The following is a 22,418-nucleotide window of genomic DNA, read 5'->3' as shown; positions in this document are numbered from 1 at the left end:
AGCAACTGGTATTTGGAGGAATCACTGCCACTGATATTGGAGGGACTGCAGCCATCATGCCTAGTAACCCTTTATAACCTTGTCTTCTTCTTGTTGTTTAGTCGTTTAGTCGTGTCCGACTCTTCGTGACCCCATGGACCAGAGCACGCCAGGCACTCCTGTCTTCCACTGCCTCCCGCACTTTGGTCAAACTCCTGTTGTCTTACCTTCTTTAAAAGGTGGTGAAAACCTTTTCTACTAGTGGCAACTTTTAAGAATGCTTATTTTGTTATAACAAAATTTATGCGCCGCTTATTTGTAATAAAGTGGCTTACACTAAAGCCGCATGCTAAAATTATCAATTAAAAACACTTTAAAAAAAGGTATTTCAACACTTTCAAAAGATGATTAAAATCAATAGTACTCTACAAAGAGATTCATTCCCAAAGTGGGTTAACAGTCCCTCTAACAAAGGGAGCCCTGTTAGCCCTGGGAGGGGAATAGAGAGACTCCTAACAACTCTCAACACCTTAAACAAATTCAGCTCCCAGAATTGGGGGGGGGGGAGCTGTGACTGTTGAAAGTGCTACCATGGTGCTTTAAATGTATGGTGTTAATTTGCCCTTAGTTACTGCTTGTTTGAAGCACAGATGCAAGGGCCACACCCTCTGTCTCACCTCTTTCCAAAAGACAAACATGGTCCCACTGATTATAATGGTGGCTGACAGGAAGATCTTCAGAATCAGAGACCTGCTGAGAATCGTATCAGTGATGCTCCTTGGAGGTTGCTTGATGGCATCTTTGTCCACCGGTTCAACACCCAAACTGTTTGCCAGGCCCAGAAAAAACCACAAAAAACTAAGCCATTGTTTTATTAGCACAGGTTCATTAGCTATTTTATTTTTCTGGGAAGAAATAGGCAACTTGCACAAGGAAACCACAATGTAAAGTATCCAGTGAATGGCCTGTACTGACCATTCTGTTTCCTCTGGAATCTCTGAGTTCTGTGACTCAAGGACACCAGTTGGGCTACAGCACTGTCAGCCCAGATAGCAAGCTGAATCCCAAAAGCCAATCCTTACCCACCAAGTCCAATCACTCGTCCAAACGGTTTGTCTCTGGTCTAACAACATTACCTGATCTCCAGCATCCTTTTCCTGATTGGAACCTAGCTACTTTCTAACACACCCACACCAAATTTTGGCCCTATCATTAGACCTTCAAGGTTTCTTGTTCCAGGGCATCAGAGAAGCCAGTGCCATCAGAGACGGAGTCTCCGATGTTGGATCTCCTCCTCCTGATGTCAGAGCTGTCGGAGAGGTAAATCTGCTGTTGGGTGCCCTCCCAAGAACCTTAAGGATTTTAGAAGAGAATTGCGATGGCTTCCAGTGTGAATCCTGCCCCCCCCACCGCCAATCTTCCTGTGTCCTCACCTTTGGGCTGGGGGCCCATCCATTATGATATTGATCCACAGGATTTGCATAGCATTGAGTGGGTTCGGCAAATTGAAGACTGTTGACAGAGCGATCAAACTCAGTGCTGAGATACTCCTGCCATGAACACAAAGAGTGAGTGAGTTAAGTCTTCATGGATATTGTGTGGCCCCAATGGTGGTTGATTCTTATGTGGTTTAAGCAGCAGCGGAGGAAGCCACTTGGGCACCTGGGGCACCGCCCATAGGGGCAGGACACTCTGCGGGGCCTCCAAGGAGTCTGCCTGCCTCCTCTCACTTAGCCGCCCTACAGCTGAGGGGGAGGCGGTGGGTGGACCGTTCGGGGCAGCGTGGAGCCTGTGGGCACCCAAGCCACCGCGTCTCTCCCAGGAGGGACGTGTGGCTTGGGCGTGCTACAAGCCCCACAGTGAGTGCTGCCTGGCATTTTGCTACCCCCCTCAGTGATGACATCCAGGGCAGTCCACACCCACTGCATCCCCCCTCATCCACCCCTGGGTTTAAGTCAAGAACGACTTACGTGCTGAGCTGAAACCGAACAAAATTCTTAATATTGTAAAAGATGCCCTTCCCTTCCTCGATTGCACTCCTGTTGGGGGGAAAGAAATAGTGTGTAAATAGATATCCATTCATGAGACAACCAAACTCTGGATTTTGGGGGAACCAGGAACTGGCAGTGCTGCTGAAAGGGCTCATCTACACTTTGTTTCTAGGCACAGCCAGAGGTCCATGGTTTCAAGCTCTATGTCTGAGCAATTTTTTCTCCTTGCTGCTTTCCCCAGGAAAACCCGCTCTTTAACACTGAATTGGAACAAACAGCAATTTGGGTTTTCAACGGACTGCTCCCTCCCCCCGCAGGACCAATTGCAGTAATCAGCAGTCATTATCAGCCATCAACAGGTTCACCTCTCCTATCAGCCCATCACCCATTCCCCACCCCCACCCCTGGTTGATTCTGTTTCAGTGTATCTGATGAAGTGTGCATGCACACGAAAGCTCATACCAAAATAAAAACTTAGTTGGTCTTTAAGGTGCTACTGAAGGAATTTTTTTATTTTGCTTCGACTCAGACCAACACGGCTACCTACCTGTAACTAGAACTTCTCTTGAGAAAGAAACCCACAATAGGGGAGCAGCCACAGAAAAGACTCTCACTCTTTGGACCACCAATCATGCTTTTGATATTGATGGTCACTCTAGGGGTCCTACCAGCATGTGCGCTTAGCCCTCATCTTGCCCCCACCCAGCCCCTCCATCCAGCCAAATGACAACAATAGCAGGTCCAGGATGTTTGTGCTCTGTGCTGTATGTCATGTTTTATCATGCTGGTTCTGTTTTCAGGTTTGAATGCTGTCGCTCATGTTTTGTGCTCTTCTTCTAGAGAACTTATTTTATGAGGTGTCTCATAGATATAGTGAATGAGTAAATCAGCTTCCCCTGTTGAAACGAATGTAGAAGGCAGAGCAAGATCAGAGACGCCGGGATGTCCGGTGGTGTGCCTCTTAAGAGCCACCTACATGATGGTTGAGAAGTCGTCATCGACAAGGATCATGTTGGCCGCCTCCTTGCTGACATCTGTGCCCGCCTGCCCCATTGCAACCCCAATATCAGCAGATTTCAGAGCTACTGCATCATTCACTCCATCTCCCGTCATCCCCACGATGGCGCCAGTCTGTTGCAAAGCCTGTGAAGTGGCAAATGGATACAAAATTCAGCATGTATCCATCTTGGCCTCTCCAGAATATAAAATGTCAAACACAGTATTTTTCTAACTTTCAATAAAGAAAAAAAAAGTAAATTAAAAACAAAATGCAGTACACAGGAAGACAATCTGGAGATATTAGCCATTTAGAATTTGGTCTTTCAGCAGCAGTGGGAATTAACAATTCTAGCTGAAAGGATAAATGAAGATTGGTTAAGAAACAAGCTTTTATTAGGTATTATTTTGCTCATGCAATCAGTTTTAATTTAAGGATGCATCTTCATGCAAATGTGATCAAACCCAACCAATCATATGAAGAAGTGTTGAATGTTGCTAGGAAAAATTCCAGACCAGCCAATCAGGGCAGACATTTTTTTATTATTTTATGCTGCCTGTAATAGTCCCAGGCCAGCAAATCAGGATACTTACAGAGGCTCACTTAAATGAAGACATGCCTACACTTGATTACCACTTTCATGATCTTTACAATACATGGCCAAAATGACAAATCAGCAAATCACCCAACTGTCGAAAATCACAGCAAGCGGGAAGTGACTGTGCTTGGCTAGACAATTGTACTGATGTCAACCAACAGGAGCAGCAACCACCAAAACAGGGAGAGAGGCAGGACTCATTTCTCCCCTTCGTGAGACAAAGGGATGTGGAAGAGTAGGGGGAAATGCACAGATAGTTTCAGGAAACATTAAATGCATTTCCACTGGCAATTTATTGTTTTTTTTTAAAAGCAGCTAATAAGTTTAATAAATAATAATGGTGTAATTCACTGCCTAGTGCAGCCTTTCCCCAGCCAGTTGTTCTTCAGGTGTTACTGGGCTACATTTCCCCTTAGCTCCAGCCAGTATGGCCATTGTCAGGGATGATGGGAATTGTAGTCCAAAGCATCCAGAGGGCACTGGATTGGGGGAAGCCTGGCCTAAACCAACTGGACTTTTCCAGCTGTATTTTGGGGTGGTTATTGCTAGAATATGTACAGTGGTACCTTGGGTTACACTTCAGGTTACAGATGCTTCAGGTTACAGACTCCGCTAACCCAGAAATGGTACCTCGGGTTAAGAACTTTGCTTCAGGATGAGAACAGAAATCGTGCTTCGGTGGCGCGGTGGCAGCGGGAGGCCCCATTAGCTAAAGTGGTGCTTCAGGTTAAGAACAGTTTCAGTTAAGAACGGACCTCCAGAACGAATTAAGTTCTTAACCAAAGGTACCACTGTAGTTCTGAACACTGAAAGGCAAGGAAGATACACCTTGATTTGCAATTGCTGCTTCACTTCTCCTTTATAGAAATTGATTCCCCGACTCCCTCATCTATGGCAAAGAACCAGCAGAAAATGATTCCCAGAACGAGTTGCAGGAAAAGAGAAGCTATAGAAGGAAAATGTAATTTGAACAGAAGTGGGCAAATCAGAAGCAAAGTAGTGACCACCATGGTGCAGAAATCAGAACTAGCTTCTCCGGTAAAGGGACAGACTTGTGGCTTGTTTGGGGTCAGCAGATACCTTTATGATTTTAAGTTTGTGTTTTGGACTTGTTCGGAAGAAGATGGAAACCTGGATGATGAGGAGAGAGAGAGAAAGCAGATCTATGTGAGATGGCTGGGGTTTTAAGAATGAGCACACACCATGCGTTCTGGAACCCCTTCAAAGCGCCATTACATTTTTGACGGTTGATGATAGTGCTGATTCTGTGGTGTTCTCCAGCTCCTCCCCAGACATAGCTTTCATTTTCCCATTGCAGAGGCCGATATTTCGTCCTGTGAAGGAAAGGGAAGGGAAAGGATGTGGCTGACCATCCCAATTGAGGCAGATATGGCATTTGACAAGGGATTTCTGGTAACTGTGACAGAAACATTCCACCAAAGTCTATTTCTAGGTCACCAAGTTGTCACCTAGCATTGCCCCTGGAGCATCTTGAACAGCCAAAGGCAAATCCAGCCTCGTGGGAGCTGAGGCAGATATCTGAGATACAAAAAAAGTGTACAGCAAGAAGGGAAGTGGACAGTAGAGAGAATCAGCTGTGATGTTCAGCGCGATACAATGAATTGTGTTTCAGTGTAAGCAGAACATAAGAAAAGCCCTGCTGGGTCAATGGCCCATTGAGTCCAGCACCCGTGGATTACAAGATGCCTTTTGAAGTCTGCAAACAGGACCTGAGTCTAGCAGCATCCACACCACTTGAGCTCACCAGCAACTGGTATTTAGAAGCACATTGCCTCTGACAGTTGAGGAAGAACATAGCCACTGAAGCTACCTGGCACTGGTAGTGTTATCCTCCATGAATTTGTCCAAATTCTCTTTTAAAGCCATCTCAGTTGGTGGCCAATTTCGATCATTTAACTACATGCCGTGTAGAGAAGGCCTTCCTTTTGCCTTTGGCTTCATTGAATGGCCCTGAGTTCTGGTATTATAAGAGAGGGCAAAAGAAAACAACCAACTCCCCACTAGCTGCTCTCTCTCCTACATGCATAATTTCATACACCTCTTTCATGTCTCCCTCCTTTACTTGTCCTTCCTCTAAAGCCCAAAGCCCAAAATGTTGCAAGAAAGTGGCACGGTTTATCTTGCTCACCAATGGCGAGGGCTGTTTCCAAGGCATCTCCGGTTATCATTTTCACCGAAACACCCGACTCAATGAGGGCTCGAACAGCTTCCTTCACTCCATGCCTTGGCGGGTCGATGATTCCCACAAGACCTAAAAATGTCAGCCTGCCCAGTTCCGGACCGGAAGCCAGGGCAAGCACTAGGAAGGAGCAGAGAAAGCGACCACAGACCAGGTTATTTCACACTGCCACTCAGAAAGGGAAAGGGGCATAGCTCAGTGGTAGAGCATCTGCAGAAGGTCCAAGATTCTCTCCCCAACATCCCCAGGTAGGGCTTAGAGTCCATGCCTGAAGCCCTGGACGGACAGTGCCAGTCTGTGTAGAAGATGATACTGAGCTAGATGGACCAATGGTCTGACTCTGTATAAGAAAGCTCCAGATGTGGTTGGACTACAACATGCGCCAGCCTCAGCCAAAATGGTCAATGGCCATGGATGATGAGCATGCAGGCCAACAATATCTGGAAGGCATCAGGTTGGCTACTCCTAAGCTAAAAGAACACAAGCATGAAAATATACCAAGTCAAGAAGTGCTTGGTTCTTAGGTGTTTCTGGAATGGGCAGAAGCTACACCACAGCATAAGATAGGAAGGCATAGTGTAGCGGTACAGGCTCCAGGTGGCAATGTGGTTGTGCTGTGGCTCAGGGGGAAATGGTCCAACCTCTGGCATCTCTGTGTGGGGCTGCAAATGTCCCATGTGGCTTAGGTCCAGACTATCTGAAGGACGGACCGAATTCTCCCATACAGACCTGCCTGGACTCTGAGGCCCTTCTCTCAGTCTTGCCACCCTCACAGGCATGTTTGATGGGAACATGGGAGAGGGCCTTTCAGTGGCTGGTCTCAGGCTTGGAATGCCCTTCCTAAAGAAGCTCAGCTGGGTCCCTCCTTGTTCTGCTACTGTCGACAGGTGAAGACTGTTTTATTCTGGCAGGCTTTGGGGAACTGACTGCTTTTAAGGAAATAGCTCCTAATGGTATGGTTCCACCCACATTGTTTAAATCCCATACATTGTTCAATTACTTTTTAACCATGACCTTTTACATGTTCTTAGCTATGTGTGTTTTATCTGTATTTAATTTTTGTGATCTGCCTTGAGACCCAGAAGAATGTAAGGATGATACTGATGGCTCTTGAAGAAGCACCGCTGGTCAGTGTCAACTGTTCTGAGCCAGAGAGGGACCAAGGGTCTGACATGGCATAAGGTGGCTTCCTCTGTCCTTCAGCATTCAGGTGCCTGGTGTTTGTGTGTGTGGAATAACAAGCTGGAAGGGATGCAGTTCGGATGCCCAGCTTGTCAACCCACACAAGACTCAAGCAAGTATAGGGGTGGGATGAGGTACAGCCATGAACTGACCCCTCAGGCCAAGTGATCCCATGTGCTTCTCTTCCTGGACATAGACGGACTTCTGCTGCGGTGTCATTGGGAGGGAGATGCCGCCACTGTTATACATGGTGCAATGCTGCATCACTTCTTCAAAGGCCCCCTTCATAAAGTAGACTTCTTCTTGCCCCTATGAAACAAGGAAAAGAACAATTGGGGAAGGGACATAGCTTAGTGGTAGAGCATCTTCTTTGCATGCAGAAAGTCCTGAGTTCAGTCCTCAGCACCTTCAGGTTGGGGCAGAGAAAGAGAGAGAGAGAGATATCTTTCTGGAACTCATCACAACAAATCTCTGTGTGTTGTGTTTTGCCTAGTTCTACCATTTTCTATGGGACGCGGGTGGCGCTGTGGGTTAAACCACAGAGCCTAAGGCTTGCCGATCAGAAGGTCGGTGGTTTGAATCCCCGCGATGGGGTGAGCTCCCGTTGCTCGGTCCCAGCTCCTGCCAACCAAGCAGTTCAAAAGAACGTCAAAGTGCAAGTAGATAAATAGGTACCACTCCGGTGGGAAGGTAAACAGCGTTTCCATGTACTGCTCTGGTTCGCTGCTCTGTCATGCTGGCCACATGATCTGGAAGCTGTACACCGGCTCCCTTGGCCAATAACGCGAGATGAGCGTTATTGGCCAGAGTCAGTCATGACTGGACCTAATGGTCAGGGGTCCCTTTACCTTTACCTTTATCATTTTCTAGATCTACATATTCCCCTTTCAGAGCTACAATCTGCCGAGTGGTTTAACAATCAATCCCTCTTAACAAGGAACTCTGGCAATCTTAGCTTTGTGAGGGGTATTTTAACAGCTCTCAACACCCTTAATGAGCTACAACTCCCAAAATTCCTTGTACCATAGTGCTTTAAATGCCTGGTGTGAATCTGGTCTATTGCACCTATTGCAAAAATGTTTATGGAGCTTTTCAGAGTGACATAACACACACAAAAACAGACAGGTTGATGATTTCCAACCATCAATACCACACCATGTGTGATTAGAATGCTGGACATGGATGGAAGAGAGACCTAGATTCAAATCCACTCTCAGCCTTATGACGTTCATAGGGTAATCTTGGGACAGGTATTCCAATTTCTCTGAGTCCAAGCACCTTCACAGGCTTCTTGTGAGAGTAATACTGTGGTGAGTGAATGAGGGAAAGAGAGAGTAGGATAAAAATGTAATGTTTACTGACTGATCGCAACTTGATTCCAGTGGCGTATCCTTATTCTTTTTTAAAAAATTAAATAATCACAGATAACAAAAAACAAGTTGATTGCTTTTTACCTGGTTTTTTAGAGCACATTTGACTGCCATCCATTTCTGCTCTGAGCTAAATGGGATCTCCTTCTTCCTTATATAGATGTCTTTTATATCACTCAGTTCCATCTAAAAAGGGGGGGGGCGTGGAGAGAGAGGAGCAGGGCTTTAGCACTTAATAATTCTATACATACATGATTTATAGAGTTCAAAAGGAATGGCTACCATTCAATTTGAAATCTGACAGGTTTTCATATGCTGAGTGTTAACAACGAAATGTTTGTTGAAACCCTGAAGAGCTGCTGCCAGTCAGTGCAGACAATACTGAGCTAGATGGGTGCAATGGTTTTACTTGGTTTAAGGCAGCATCTTGGGCTTCTAAGTTCTGGTGTTTTTGAAGTGTGACTCAGGCAATATTTAAATACAGTTGCATCAACCCCAGGTTCTGGGAGTTGTAAGTGGAGAAAGCTGCTGTTGTGCTCAGTCCCTGCCTGCAGGCTTCCCATACACATCTGGTTGGCTGACTGAGCCAAGGGCCAAATAGAGAGGCTTGGAGCATCCTCCCCCATGGGACGGAGGTATCCTCCCCATGTGTTTCCTTCAAAACACTCTAGAGCAGGCATCCCCAAACTTCGGTCCTCCAGATGTTTTGGACTACAATTCCCATCATCCCTGACCACTGGTCCTGTTAGCTAGGGATCATGGGAGTTGTAGGCCAAAACATCTGGAGGGCTGCAGTTTGGGGATGCCTGCTCTAGAGGGACACCCAGCTTTTAAGAGACCTTTTCCTAACCCATTGATTGAACCACCACCCAGAGGTGTAGCTAGGGAAGGCAAGGAGCACTGGGCGCCACACCGCGGGGCCGGCACCCAAGTCAGGTGTCTGTCCTGGAAGTGACACAGTGGTTTGGGCACCTGCAGGCTCTGCGCTGCCCAAAACAGCAGTCTTGGGTTTGCATCTTCCTGCCACCTCCCCCACAGCCCCCTACAGCTGAGGGGGAGGCGGCAGCGAGGCTTTGCACAGCGCATCCTGCCCCAGCTCATCCCAACCAATGGGCAGCTTGCCCCACCTCCAGGTGCAGGGCATGCACGCCACCCCGGGAACCCTAGCAGCTAGCTACGCCGCTGCCAACATCCAACCATCCCAGGCTATCACTCACTCCTCCACTTAACAAAGGAATCCTCCTCCAGCTTCCCTAAGAATACCAGCTTGCCCAATGCAAGACCTATATCAAGGAGATGAAGGAAAACCACTTTTACTGTGTGACATGCTCCAAGGAGGAGGCTGGAATAAATATTTCCACTGGGCACATTTCCTTACACTTATTTAGTTTTGAGGATCACTGCCAAGATCACTAGGTCAGGTTGCTCTCTGGCTGCCTTGGGTTTATAATACTATAATTCTGCTTCAATTCTGCTGTTGATAAATGGGGAGTTCAGCTGAATCCTAAATTCTCTTTCTCATTTTTGGCAACCATGGTAAGATACCCTACCGGATCAGTTGAAGACTAAATCCTACCTTCATTTTTTGGCAACCTTGCTAAGCCATTACAAATTAAACAGAGCCGATTAAATCTAAAACTTAATAAGCACGTGGGGCTTGCAGCAGCCACCCTACCTTCATTGCCAGGGCTATCAGGGCCCCTTCAGTTGGCTGCCCCATCACAGTCGTCTTCCTGATGATTGCATTGTTGGCAACACAGCCAGCCTGAAAGAGATTTGCCTCTTTGTGACATTTGTTGGGGAAATGAATCAAATGACTGTTATGCTTAAGCCCTGGGCTCAGAGTTTGCTCGTTTGCAAGTGTGATGTATTTGGGGGTCTGGGTTGAGTAGGCTGCATGCAGAGACCCTTCTAACCTCTGGCTCCAGCGAGTGTTAAAATATAAGGCGGGTCGATTGCCTGGGTTATTAAGGGAACAAAGGAAGTGGATCTGTGTGAGACAGTAAATGGGTATCTCCCCCCCCCCATTCACGGGTAGTTAGAAAGACAAAGACAGAGCTGAGAACAGAGAGTTTGGAGTGATGTGAGCTACAAGAAAAACAGCAAGCTGGAGAGAGGGAAAGAGAGATTCTGTTAGAATCTAAGACTCTGGCTAGGGGGGAAGCAAGGCCCTCTTGGGGTGTTAATGCTGCATACACTCAGGTTGTATATATGTATAAATAATCCACATATAATAAATTAAATTCCAAAGCCCCCTGCAAGTGATCAGGTTAGACATCTGCCAAGAGTGATCTGTCTGTTCCGTATCAGCTCAGTGGGTAGGGAGAGAAAGGGGGAGTCACAGAGAGAGAGAGAAGGGGTGGTCCCACCTAATTTGACTCCCACCTATCACTGCTTGCCAATATGCAACTGCCGCCCCAGTTACTGCCAAGGCATGATTGCCTTCAGCAGCCAAAAGGTTGCCCACCCCTCTTCCCTCAACACCAGAAGTCTTGCCCTGTCTCTTGTCTAGCCCATCATGTCTATTCTGCTCCTCCTACAAAATAATAATAACCCCGGCAAATAACTTACCTCCACTAATTTCCCCACAGAGATGTTTGAAAATTCTTTGATGACTTCTCTGGAGGGTAAGAGACACACATCTCCTTCTCTGTTGTATCCAACCCCGCTCACCTGGAAGAACAGAAATCCAGAAGACACCTGCAGAGGAGATCCAACTCTGTGGCCAGCTGACATTATTTAATGTCGGAAAGAGGAGGGTACATTCAGAGACATTGATATCTTGTTAAGGAAAGCGGGCAGAAATACCGGCATTTATGGATTGAAGTTAATTGGCGAAGTGAATCAGTAGCCCACTGGAAGTGAAAATTATGGGTTTATGAGTGATAATAAGGGAGAGGGTTTTATCTTCCAGTTTTGGCCTCCCCATCTATGGAATACTCTCCTTATCAAGGCCCATCTGGTACTGACATTAACATCCTTGGGTGCCATATTAAGGCATGATTGTTCCCTCAAGCATTTGAGAGTAGATTATTATTATTATTATTATTATTATTATGCTTATTGCTCTTTCTGTGTTACATTTTTTTTGGAGGGGGGCACTGTTGCTTTATTATTAAGCTCGACGGTTGTTTTAAATTATGTATGTCAGTTACTAGAGATGTTTTGGATTAGGCAACAAATAAATCAAATTAATATTCATTTTATTTATTTTATATTCTGCCTCTCTCCTCATGCAGGACCCAAGACATTTCACAGCATAAATCATAGGCAACTGAAAACACATGACAAATGAAAGTATTTTCTAAAAAAAAAAGCAACCAAAAACAAATCAGTAACCCTACTTAAAACAGCACTGAAACTTTTTAAAAGCACATTGCTACCCTTATCATCTTATAAAAAGACAAGATCAGAGTGCTATCAACCAAGGAGGCTTATAGGTTCAGAGTTGTCTTGTATACAACTGACAACTTTGTCCAAACCGCACATCCGCTGACTGTACCTCTGCCTTGAATCCATCCGAGGTGACGAGCTGAGTGACAGTCATTTCATTGGCTGTCAAGGTCCCGGTTTTATCAGAGCAGATAACATTGCAACAGCCTGAGGAGAAAGGAGGATTTGTCAGAACGGAGGTTGCGCTCACAGGCGTGTGTGTGTGTGCGTGGCGTGCGTGCATGCTGCTAAGCATTCACATGAACTGGATAAGAACCGAAGAAGAGACCTGCTGGATTAGACCAAAGGCCAATCCAGGGCCGTCTTAAGCGCCCCTGGCGCCGTGGTGCGCCGGATCCGTCCGGCGCCCTCCCGCCCCATTTCCCAGCACGGTGGGCGGGTGGGCGCAGCGCGCAGGGCGGTTGCCACAGGTGCTGCTGCGCGGCCGGCAGGCGGGCAGGCACAGCGCGGTTGCCGTGGGCGCAGCTGCCCTGCGCCACCCAGCCTGGCCGTAGGGCCGGCCCTGGGCCAATCTACTCCAACATCAGATGATCATGGGAAGCCTGCAAGCAGGATCTGAGCGCAACAACAATCCCTGCACCTGTGATTCCCTGAAAACTAGAATCTAGAGCATATACTGCTTCCAACAGTGGAGGTAGAACCGCCATGCTTAGTAGCCATTGAAATTATCTAATAGTCTTCTAAAGCCATCCAAATTGATGGCCACCACTGCTCTTTATGGGACTGAATTCCGCAGTTTAACTATGTGCTGTGTGCAGAAGTATTTTCATTTGCCTGCTCCGAATATTCCAACATTCAGCTTCATTAGAATACCCAAAGTTCTAGTATTATGAGAGAGTAAGGGAAACGCCTCCCTCACATTAAATGAAGGGGTGGAAACAATGACAGTGGAATCAGCCACAGAGATAGCAAATCCAGTTTTGGAAGGCTCTACACCAGGCATGTCAAACCTGCGGCCCTCCAGATGTTTTGGCCTACAACTCCCATGATCCCTAGCTAGCAGGACCAGTGGTTGGGGAAAATGGGAATTGTAGTCCAAAACATCTGGAGGGCCGCAGGTTTGACATGCCTGCTCTACACCCACCCACCCACCCCATGACCCGCCTTCATGCGCGCGGTGCTCTTACCTAGAGTTTCTACAATTGGCAGCTTCTTCACAATGACTCGTTTCTTGGCCATCCTCAAGACGCCCAGGACTAAGGTCACCGTGACCACGATGGGGAGGCCCTCTGGGATTGCAGCCACCGCTAAGCTGCACACACAGAATCATTTACCACTGGTGTTACACACCACCATCCTCACTAACTCCTGCAAGGAAGTATATGCAAGCATCAACTTGCTCCAGGGCCCTGATGCTGAAACACATTAAGACCTGCCTTTTCATGGGCCCTGGGTGCTTCTTTCAACACTTGAGCTCTTGGCTCCGTTGCAGGAAGGACACTAAAGCATCTGCAGAAGGCCCCACGTCCAGTCCCTGGCATCTCCAAGTAAGGCTGGGAGAGGCCCTTGTCTGACACCCTGGAGAGCCGCTGCCAGTCAGTGTGGACAATTCACTGAGCTCAAGGGAGCAATCATCTCCACATGGAAGGCTGCTTCCTTTGTTCCTATGCCCAGTGGAGCTTTGCAGACGTCCATCGGAGGCAGAGCTGTTTGCAGTCTGGTGCCAGCTTTGCAGAATGCAGAATGCAAAGCCTCATTTGGGCTTAACCAATTGGTCCAATTTCTTTGTATGTTGACTCTGAAGTACTCTCTCTTTTTTCTGTCCTAAATCTCTGGCCAATCCATTGTATTGTATGACCCTGAGCTTTTTATGTATAACAGAGGAAGGAAAGGTTTTCCATCATAGGGGTGGGGGACCTTACCCCTGCCCCACCCAAGGGCCACATTATTTTGGGAGAAAATAGTCAGAGCTTTATATCAGTGGGACATGCACAACCCATTCTCTCTCTCTCTCCCCCTCCCTTCCTCCCCCATCTCTCACACACTCACTCAGTACACTTTGCTTTGCCTGCTATGGCAATTGTGAACAGAGCAAGTGAGACATCAGTCAGTCAGTGCAGAGAACGAGGCGTGGCCTCCAAAAAGCACCAGGGTCTGGATTCCAGGGTCTAGCCAATCAGATCTGGCTCACAAGCTGGAGGTTCCCTATCCCTGGACTAGTATGAAAATACTTTTCTGCCTGCCATCAAAACACAGAAGTGTAGGGGTCAGATGGAGGTCTGTTGGTGGAGAGCTCTGTAGCCTTTGTGCCACCACTGACAAAGCCCTGATCTATGCTTCAGGCGCAAATATTGGTGAACAAGAGAATACAGAGCAAGGCAACATTCATAGCCCTCAAGGGACAGAGGGACTGTGCAGGAAAAGAAGACAACTCTGGCTGGTCCACTTTAGTGTTACTTTTATTCAACAGCGTCTACCCTCCATTGATACTTGCCTGCCTTGTTTCTATACCTAATGAAGAAGATTCCAAGAGCTCTGGCCAGGTAGTAGATTAATTTTTAGAAAGTTTTAAATTGAGAATAATAAGACAAATTCCAGTAGCAATCCAGTTTTTAGAAATCCCAGGACAAGGCCCTGTTTCGGTTTATTCTTCATCAGCTCTAGTTTCATATTTTCAAGGTCAAAGCGTACCAGAACTGGATTGCTACTGGAATTTTGTCTTATTATTCTCAATTTAAAACTTTCTAAAAATTAATCTACTACCTGGCCAGAGCTCTTGGAATCTTCTTCATTTGATTTTCTCAACTCTCCAAGGACTCCAATCTATTTATTATTTATTGTTTCTATACCTAGCCTAAACCTTTTCCTTTCCAAGTCCTCAACCATTTCTCTTTATCTGTATCGACTTTCCCACACATTGCTTTTATCGTGCCGCCAGGCAGTAATACAAACATTGCAATCCTCTGATGCCAAGGGATCCCTTTTCCAGATACTTGAACAGGTGGCGCATGTCATTTGATAAGAAGGCGGCCTGCCATGCAAACTATAAGGATGTACAATGCCAGCCTTCAAACAACAAGGGAGATATGGCCAGCAAGGTTAATATTTGCACAGAGAGAAGCAAATGTTTCGTGGCAGGTATATTGGTGGGGAAGGGTGGGCATGCTGTGTCCACCCATCCCGTCATCAGCACATGCACAAGTGCTTATGAAGCTCAACAGCTACAGGGATTAAACTCTTGGGTTCTGGTGCTACCATTTGTCCTGCTTGAAGAGCTCTCTCTCCACTGCTGCTGACAAAAATGGTTGCATCAGATTCTGATAGTTCAATCACCTTGTTGGGGAGTTTCCAAAGCATTATGTGGAATGGATGTTTTTTTCTTTTAGGGCAGTGGCAGTGGCGAAGCTGCACGCTCCAACACCAGAGGTGGAGAGCAGGCAAGGGCATGGCTGGCACACATCCCGGGGGTGAGATGCACACCCCAGGGTCATGGCACACTGCCCGCAGGGGCGTGACGCGCTGCCTGCGGGGGCCTGGCTCCCGGTGCAGTGGTATGCGGCACGTGTCTGGGGTGTTTGGCCACGATGGTACCCCCCTCCCCGATGGTGCTAGGGGCGGTGCGCTCCCCCCGCCCCCCCTTTCCTCCGCCAGTGGGCAGTGGGGAGATTTGCTGTTCAGAGTTTGAGGCTTCCTCCATGCAGATCAGGGGCCTTCCTGCTGAGCTACAGCCCCTCAACACCCTTGTTCAGAGGCCTGAGCAGCTAGAAGATTGGGTTTCTAGACTGGCTGTCTTACAGGACTGGCCAGTCCATGTGACAGATTGAAGCAGTCACTGCAGGCAGCAGAATTTAAGGGGTAGGGAATGGGGCAATGGCCCCTATACAGTTTGAGTCCTCACATGCTCTCCTAAACACCTGGAGAGGGCTCTGGTTACAAACTAATCTCTTTCCAGAATCCACCTGCGTTACCCTTTGTACAACGTAATCAAAAGTCATTTTTTAAAAAAGGAAATATCGTATGTGTGTCTATCTGTCTGTCCGTCTACCTATCTATCTATCACAGAGTTGGGCCACATGCAAAGGACAAGCATCGTTCTGCCCCCATCATTCTGCCCAGACACTGAGGTCCAGTACTGACGGCCTTCTGACGGTTCCCTCGTTGCAAGAAGCCAAGTTGCAGGGAACCAGGCAGAGGGCCTTCTCGGTGGTGGCGCCTGCCCTGTGGAACGCCCTCCCATCAGATGTCAAAGAGAAAAACAGCTACCAGATTTTTAGAAGACATCTGAAGGCAGCCCTGTTTAGGGAGGCTTTTAGTGTTTAATTGTTTTATTTCATTTTTCTGTTGTAAGCCGCCCAGAGTGGCTAGGGAAACCCAGCCAGATGGGCGGGATATAACGAAATAAATAAATAAATAAATAAATGGTTATTATTATTATTATTATTAAGCAGAAGGAAATGCAGGTGGAGAAATGAATGTAATTTCTAGGGTAGTTTCTACACTCACCCCTCTCTAACCTCCAGCCAGAGAAGCAAGAGGCCTAGTTCAAGGGCACATTCCAGTCAGGCAAAAACTCTCAAGGAGGGCCAAGGAGGTATATGGCTTGGTGAGAGTCCTTGAGCCAGATAGCGAAGCCTGCAAAGCCACAATTGGCCCCCAGATCCTAAGGTTCCCCACCCCTGCTCAATCTAGAGATAGGCAGGAAATATACACTAGAATGTTTTTGATCAGCATGTTTGCATTCTGTTCTGTTCTTCTACTGTGACAATAAAATGTCCTTCCAGCTCTTACCTCACTCCAATGGTGAACATGCCAAGAAGATGCTTCCCCTGCAACCAGCCAATCAGCATAAGTAAACCTTGCAGGAGAGGAAAACACAGATGCTATCTTGATGGCACCACAGGCATGTTCAGGTACATACGTGAACATGAAAATGCACAAGGACTTAGTACAAACTAAGGTCAGTGTGGTGTAGTGGTTAGAGCAGGGTTTCCCAAACCTGGGTCTCCAGCTGTTTTAGATCTACAATTCCCATCATCCCTGACCACTGGTCCTGCTAGATGGGAGTTGTAGTTCCAAAACAGCTGGAGACCAAAGTTTGGGAAACCCTGGGTTAGTGTGTTGGGACCTTAGGGCAGTCACATTTTCACAGCCTAACTCCAGGCTTCTACTGTACAAATCTATACTCTAGGGATGGGTGAAACTGTCCATTTTGTATTTTCTCAGCCTTAATTTTGGTTCTCCACATTTCTGTACAGGTTTGGGGCTTCTTTGTTTCTAAAGTCCTCAGCATTGTGGCACAAATCTCTCTCCACGTACACATTTTAAAGTGCAATTTTGCCTAAGGTACGTACTTTTGCAAGCAATTTTACCCAAATAATAATTTAAAAACCATGTTATTTCACCAGCATATGGATAATTTGCCCTCGTAACTGCATTTTTGTACGCATGACTTGGCTAGAGAATTGCACTGCAAAATTCAGAGAGCTGTGAATTTTGAAGGACAGCTGTGTTTCAGTTGCACAGATTACCAGTAAGTAACTTTGCCTTGAAATCCGATCTGAGTCAAATTTCTTCCCTGTTCCTGCTACACACATAGCGAGTCTCTCCCAAAATGATGGTCCCTTCTGATAAGCAGGATCTAGTTCTTAAAATATGCAATAGGTCATTAATAGGGAGGGGGTTTAAAGTATTTCGCAAAACTCACCAATGATGCCAAATGAAATGAGAGTCAGCTGTTTCCCCAGTTTGTCCATGTTTTTCTGGAGTGGAGTCTTGGGGGTCTTGATGCATTAATTGACAGCAAAGGGAAGAAAGAAAAACCCTCTTGAAATAGAACCCTATGCATGTTACCCTACTAAGAACTTGGCCCACTTTCCCCCGGACCTCTTCTCACCTCTTCTTCTTGCATCATTTTGAACACCTCCCCAAACTGTGAGTTTTCACCTGTTCCAATGACAATGCCCTGAACAAGCAGAAGAACGCAAAGAATAAGTTGCCTTTTTCCTTAGATTTTGATGGTATTCCCCAGAGTTGAAAAACTTTCCCCTGAATGACAGCTGGAGACACAACGACCTGGTTTGTACATAATGCCAAGCCATGATTAATGTTAACTACAGTCAATAAACCATAGTTAAAGCTTGGTTTAATACACATTCACCTTTTTCCCATTACAAGAGATGCAAAGTCAGGAAGATGATCTGTATCTTTCGGGTGATGATAGCTCCTTAATAGTTAAAGAGGAAGTCTGGGTTAGGAAGTCCCCTTACAGAACTGCTATTTCCCAGAGTGAGGAGGGCTTGTAGATCTGTAGGGGTGGGGAATAGGGGGTCTCCTAACAACTCTCAGCACCCTTAACAAACTGCAGCTCCTCTTTGCGGGAAGCCACAATTGTTTAAAGTGGTATCATATCGCTTTAAACATATGGTATGAATGTGGCCTTAAACAGCTCCACAAAGCTGATATTAGCCATATAGGCGAACAGCCAACCCCTAATGGGCTACTTTGACAGGTGGGCCAGTATTCTCATGTCACATGACTTCCTTTGTTGTGGGCACATCTTGAATTTGTTGTTTTTGTGTGTGTGCCTTTGCATAAAGGTCCAGTCATGACCGACTCTGGGGTTGCAGTGCTCATCTCGCTTTACTGGCCAAGGGAGCCAGCGTACAGCTTCCGGGTAATGTGGCCAGCATGACTAAGCCGCTTCTGGCGAACCAGAGCAGCGCACGGAAACTCTGTTTACCTTCCTGTTGTAGCGGTACCTATTTATCTACTTGCACTTCATGCTTTTGAACTGCTAGGTTGGCAGGAGCAGGAGCAGGGACCGGGCAACGGGAGCTCACCCTGTCGCAGGGATTCGAACCACCAACCTTCTGATTGGCAAGCCCTAGGCTCTGTGGTTTAACCCACAGCAACACCCACGTCCCTTGTGCCTTTGCACAGCAACATTCAAAAAGTGCTGGATTGTAACTGCATGGAAAATATCAGGAGCACGCAGGTTTAGATTTGCTGCTGCCAGCACATACAACAAGCTTATGTATCATTGCCTAATGATGGGCTACTTACAGCTAGCAAAAGGAGGTTATTTACCACTCACTTTTCCTTTGCCGTATCGTACTAGAGTTCCCATGAATGCAACATTGGTGAGGGTCATCAGGTCTCCAGCTTCTGCTAAGATACCATCGTTCTTACTGCAGGGCTCTGCTTCCCCCGTGAAACTGGATTCGTCCACTAAGAGATCTGTAACCTGACAAAACAGTGGATAAATGGACTCCCGTGAATTCCATCCCTTTCCTGTTTTGGTGCTACGCTCCCATTCCTCATTCATTAAAGTTTAACTTGAAGATTTGATACAGTTAATTCTGGAACTAGAGCATGTGCAGATTGGCACGGTTTTCACTTATTTCCACATATCCACCCCCCATGCAAGCATCAATAGAATGCTGCCCCCCCCCAAAAGCAGTCACATGATTCCGTCCTACGAAAACACCCCGCAAAAATTGTCTTGATGTCATCAAACACACAATTGCATCTTTTCATAGGGTTTTCTCAACACACCTAATGAGCATCATTAGTCTTTGCCTAGCACAGAGTAAGTACCAGGTGAGATTCTCTGGGGAGAGCATTCTGCAATCTGGGTCCCACCACCAAGAAGGCCCTGTCTCTGGTTGCCAGCCACCGCATCTCCTATGACAGGGTCAAGCAGAGAAGGGCTTCGGAAAGTGCCCAAAGTGTACGGGCAGCTATGAGTGGAAATGGGTTTTGTGAGGATGGATGCACTTGTCCTCTGTCAAAGCTTCAGAAGCATAAAAACTGAATCACGAGATGGCATGTTTAATTTTACACTGAGTTTCATAATGGGAGCACCCAGTTATGGAATGCACATGGTACTGTTCCATCATCCATCCCTTACCTCTACGAGCCTGACGTCTGCCGGAACCCTGTCTCCCATAGAAAGGCACACAATGTCGCCGGGAACAAGCTCTCGAGCAAGAAGAACCTGCAGTTTCCCCTCTCTCATGCTAGTATCCCCCCACAAGGAGATAAATACAAAGAAATGGCATCGTATGAGCAAAGCAGAGCTGCCAAAGGGTTTGTGGAGAAGATGCATTGCGGTGGCCAGGGATGTCAGACCCCTCCAATGGCAACAGAAGGGGAAGCAGAAATTGCTACCGCTTGTATGTTTGTCTGTAGTCAGGAAGTTGTTTTTACAGTAAGTTCACAAACAACATGTACTGTAACTAATGATGTTTTTTAACATTGCTTTGGAGTCGACATTGAAATGAATATAAGTTACATATGTAATGCAACAAGTTGCATAGCTTATGTTAAATAGTGGACAATGAGACAGATAATGTAGTACAGTGGTACCTTGGTTTAAGAACAGTTCCGTTTACGAACAATTCGGTTTACGAACGCTGCAAAACTGGAAGTAGTGTCCCAGTTTGCAAACTTTACCTCGGTCTAAAAATGGAAGTTGAACGGTGGAAGGGCACCGGCAGGAGGCCTCATTAGGGAAAGCGTGCCTCGGTTTAAGAACAGCTTCGGTTTAACAACGGACTTCCGGAACGGATTAAGTTCATAATCCGAGGTACCACTGTATATTGTGTTACCGTTTTTAGAATTTGCAAATACCTTTCTATTGTTTGTAGAGTTTGCTGAAGTGCTTTCATTGCGTTTAAAACTTGTCTATTTGTGCTTTATTTTGTTTTTTTATCTAGTAGGCCACTTTGATGGCTTTGGGCTATGAAGCGGGTCTACAAATTTATTTAAATTTATTATAATTTGTTGTTGTTGTTGTTGTTGTTGTTGTTGTTGTTATATTAAAAACATTTAAAAACAATTCCACATACAAAAATGGTTAAAAATAGTTCCCAGACTGTTTGGATCTGTTAAAACATTTGTTGCTCCACCCACTTTTGCTCCTGGCCCTGCCCACCAATGGCATGTGGCCTCAAGAAATTTGGTGACTTTCTTTCTAAAAAGTGTCCCTGGGTGTGGAAGGAACAAGGGAAAGTGGGGGAAATGATCAAAGTGTTCTCTGACCTTGGAAGACAAATACGCCACCCCTTTGGACATAATAATTAAAACCACTAAAAGGTACTACATATTTGCTTTGGCAAGGCTGGAGCAGGTATTTGTCCTTCTGGTGAAGAAGGAAATGAACATCAGTTCCAGAACTGAACATTTATAAACATTTCAACACACACGGTAAAATAAAGCACAAATGACCAATAGGCAAATAAAGGATATTTTTATCATTTGTAAAGACACAGGTTTACCCTGAGCAAGCAAGCCAGCAAGCAAACTAACTCTCCCTCCCTCTCTCTCTCTCTCTCCCTCTCCTCTTTAAGCCCTGATCTGCTTCTCCTATAGTAGGGAGGCTAACCTGCACAGTTGTAAATTGGAAGTGTGAGTATCAGCTCCAGGTGGGGGGCAGAGGTAGGGGTTCTCCTGCAATTGTAACCATCACCCCTCAAACACACACAAGCATTTTGTGCCTCCATACATTCACGAAGAAGGCATCTGGCTAGTGCTACACCAAAGGTTTAAAATGTGTGGATGCTTTAAAAGCTTACCAGTTACACTCTGGCGGGACTAACTTGTTGAGTTCCTCCAGAGATTTCTCAGAGCGGTGCTCCTGCGAGAAAAGAAGCACATCGCTGTCAGTGCACGGGGTTTTTTTTGTCTGAATGGGTGAGAACCCACAATGGTCAGTTATCAGAAAAGGTTGTACCTGGATGAAGGCCACAGTCACCACGATGATGACAGCCTAAAAAAATAAAAATGGGGGTGGATAAACAAAGACAGCGTAACGTCACATGCCAGTGGAGACTGGATATTTATTTCAGGCATACATGGAAACTAGGCAAACTGAAAACAAACAAATAAAAATGTGAAACTTGAACAGAATTACTAAGATTTTAAGGGAAATAACTCTCTGTGTGTGCTTAAGAGAAAGAGACTGTGTTTATTAAGGGTGTAGGTTTGGAGTGAGATGCAGCCCCCCCCCCGCAGTCTTCCACTGGGACCCTTTACCCCCCAAAAGGTACCCCACCCCTAACCTAGAGAAATCAGTTGATGAGTGGTTCTCTTCACCCCCTAGAAACCTGATCCCCCCTTTCTTCTCCCCTATTCAGTACAGTTGAAAATAGTCCCTTAGTTCTGATGTCTCCAAGAATGAGGACTCCAAAGAAAACAGATCACGTACCATTGCAATACTCACGGCATCTTCGTATTCTTTAGTGACCACACTTACTAAAGCAGAGGCCAGCAGCAAAAGGATCAGGGGGTTCTTAAACTAAAGGGAAAGAAGGAGGAGAAATTCCTTTGACTGAAGTAAGGTTTGTTTGTTTTTTGCCATTCACAGTGGGAGTAAAGTTGTCACACAATTCATGCCCAGAACTAATAATCTCTGCTTGATCCAAGCAGTTTCACTTCATGCTTGAGTAAGGAACCTCAAGCCTGGGCTGAAATAGGACTCTCCAACTCTCTCTGTCTGGCCCTCAGAACTCTCCACAGGCCATACCCCTCACTGCACTGGCTTTGCACCCTCCTGGAATGCTTTTGACTGACTAGAATGACCCCTTGAACTCAGATAATGCCTCTGCCTTGTCTGTATGAAGGATAAAGGGGGATACACACCTGTGAGTAAAAACTAGCCTATTACACAAAGGTAAACTTTTACATTTTTTTGCTCCACCCACGTGTG

The 22,418-nt window shown here is 46.2% G+C and overlaps 1 protein-coding gene across 1 annotated transcript in view; it reads right to left on the bottom strand.

Moving 5' to 3' along the window:
* Positions 1-22,418, bottom strand: part of ATP2C2 (ATPase secretory pathway Ca2+ transporting 2) — a 37,705-nt gene that overhangs the window by 3,554 nt on the left and 11,733 nt on the right. The window contains exons 4-24 of the mRNA XM_035117919.3: positions 21,918-22,007; positions 21,444-21,479; positions 21,286-21,347; positions 19,620-19,728; positions 18,804-18,953; positions 17,604-17,672; positions 17,415-17,490; positions 16,499-16,565; positions 12,898-13,022; positions 11,820-11,917; positions 10,889-10,990; positions 9,993-10,082; positions 8,402-8,503; positions 7,100-7,256; positions 5,715-5,885; positions 4,802-4,899; positions 4,646-4,696; positions 2,947-3,113; positions 1,950-2,018; positions 1,413-1,529; positions 657-804 (exon numbers count right to left, since the gene is read on the bottom strand). Of these exons, the coding sequence (XP_034973810.1) occupies positions 657-804; positions 1,413-1,529; positions 1,950-2,018; positions 2,947-3,113; positions 4,646-4,696; positions 4,802-4,899; positions 5,715-5,885; positions 7,100-7,256; positions 8,402-8,503; positions 9,993-10,082; positions 10,889-10,990; positions 11,820-11,917; positions 12,898-13,022; positions 16,499-16,565; positions 17,415-17,490; positions 17,604-17,672; positions 18,804-18,953; positions 19,620-19,728; positions 21,286-21,347; positions 21,444-21,479; positions 21,918-22,007 (2,154 nt within the window). The remainder of the gene's footprint in view (positions 1-656; positions 805-1,412; positions 1,530-1,949; positions 2,019-2,946; positions 3,114-4,645; positions 4,697-4,801; positions 4,900-5,714; positions 5,886-7,099; positions 7,257-8,401; positions 8,504-9,992; positions 10,083-10,888; positions 10,991-11,819; positions 11,918-12,897; positions 13,023-16,498; positions 16,566-17,414; positions 17,491-17,603; positions 17,673-18,803; positions 18,954-19,619; positions 19,729-21,285; positions 21,348-21,443; positions 21,480-21,917; positions 22,008-22,418) is intronic.

This window comes from Zootoca vivipara, chromosome 6 (genome assembly GCF_965207765.1).
Source record: "Zootoca vivipara chromosome 6, rZooViv2.hap1.1, whole genome shotgun sequence".
Taxonomy (NCBI): Eukaryota; Metazoa; Chordata; class Lepidosauria; order Squamata; family Lacertidae; genus Zootoca; species Zootoca vivipara.
This window is presented reverse-complemented; position numbering and strand designations above follow the sequence as displayed.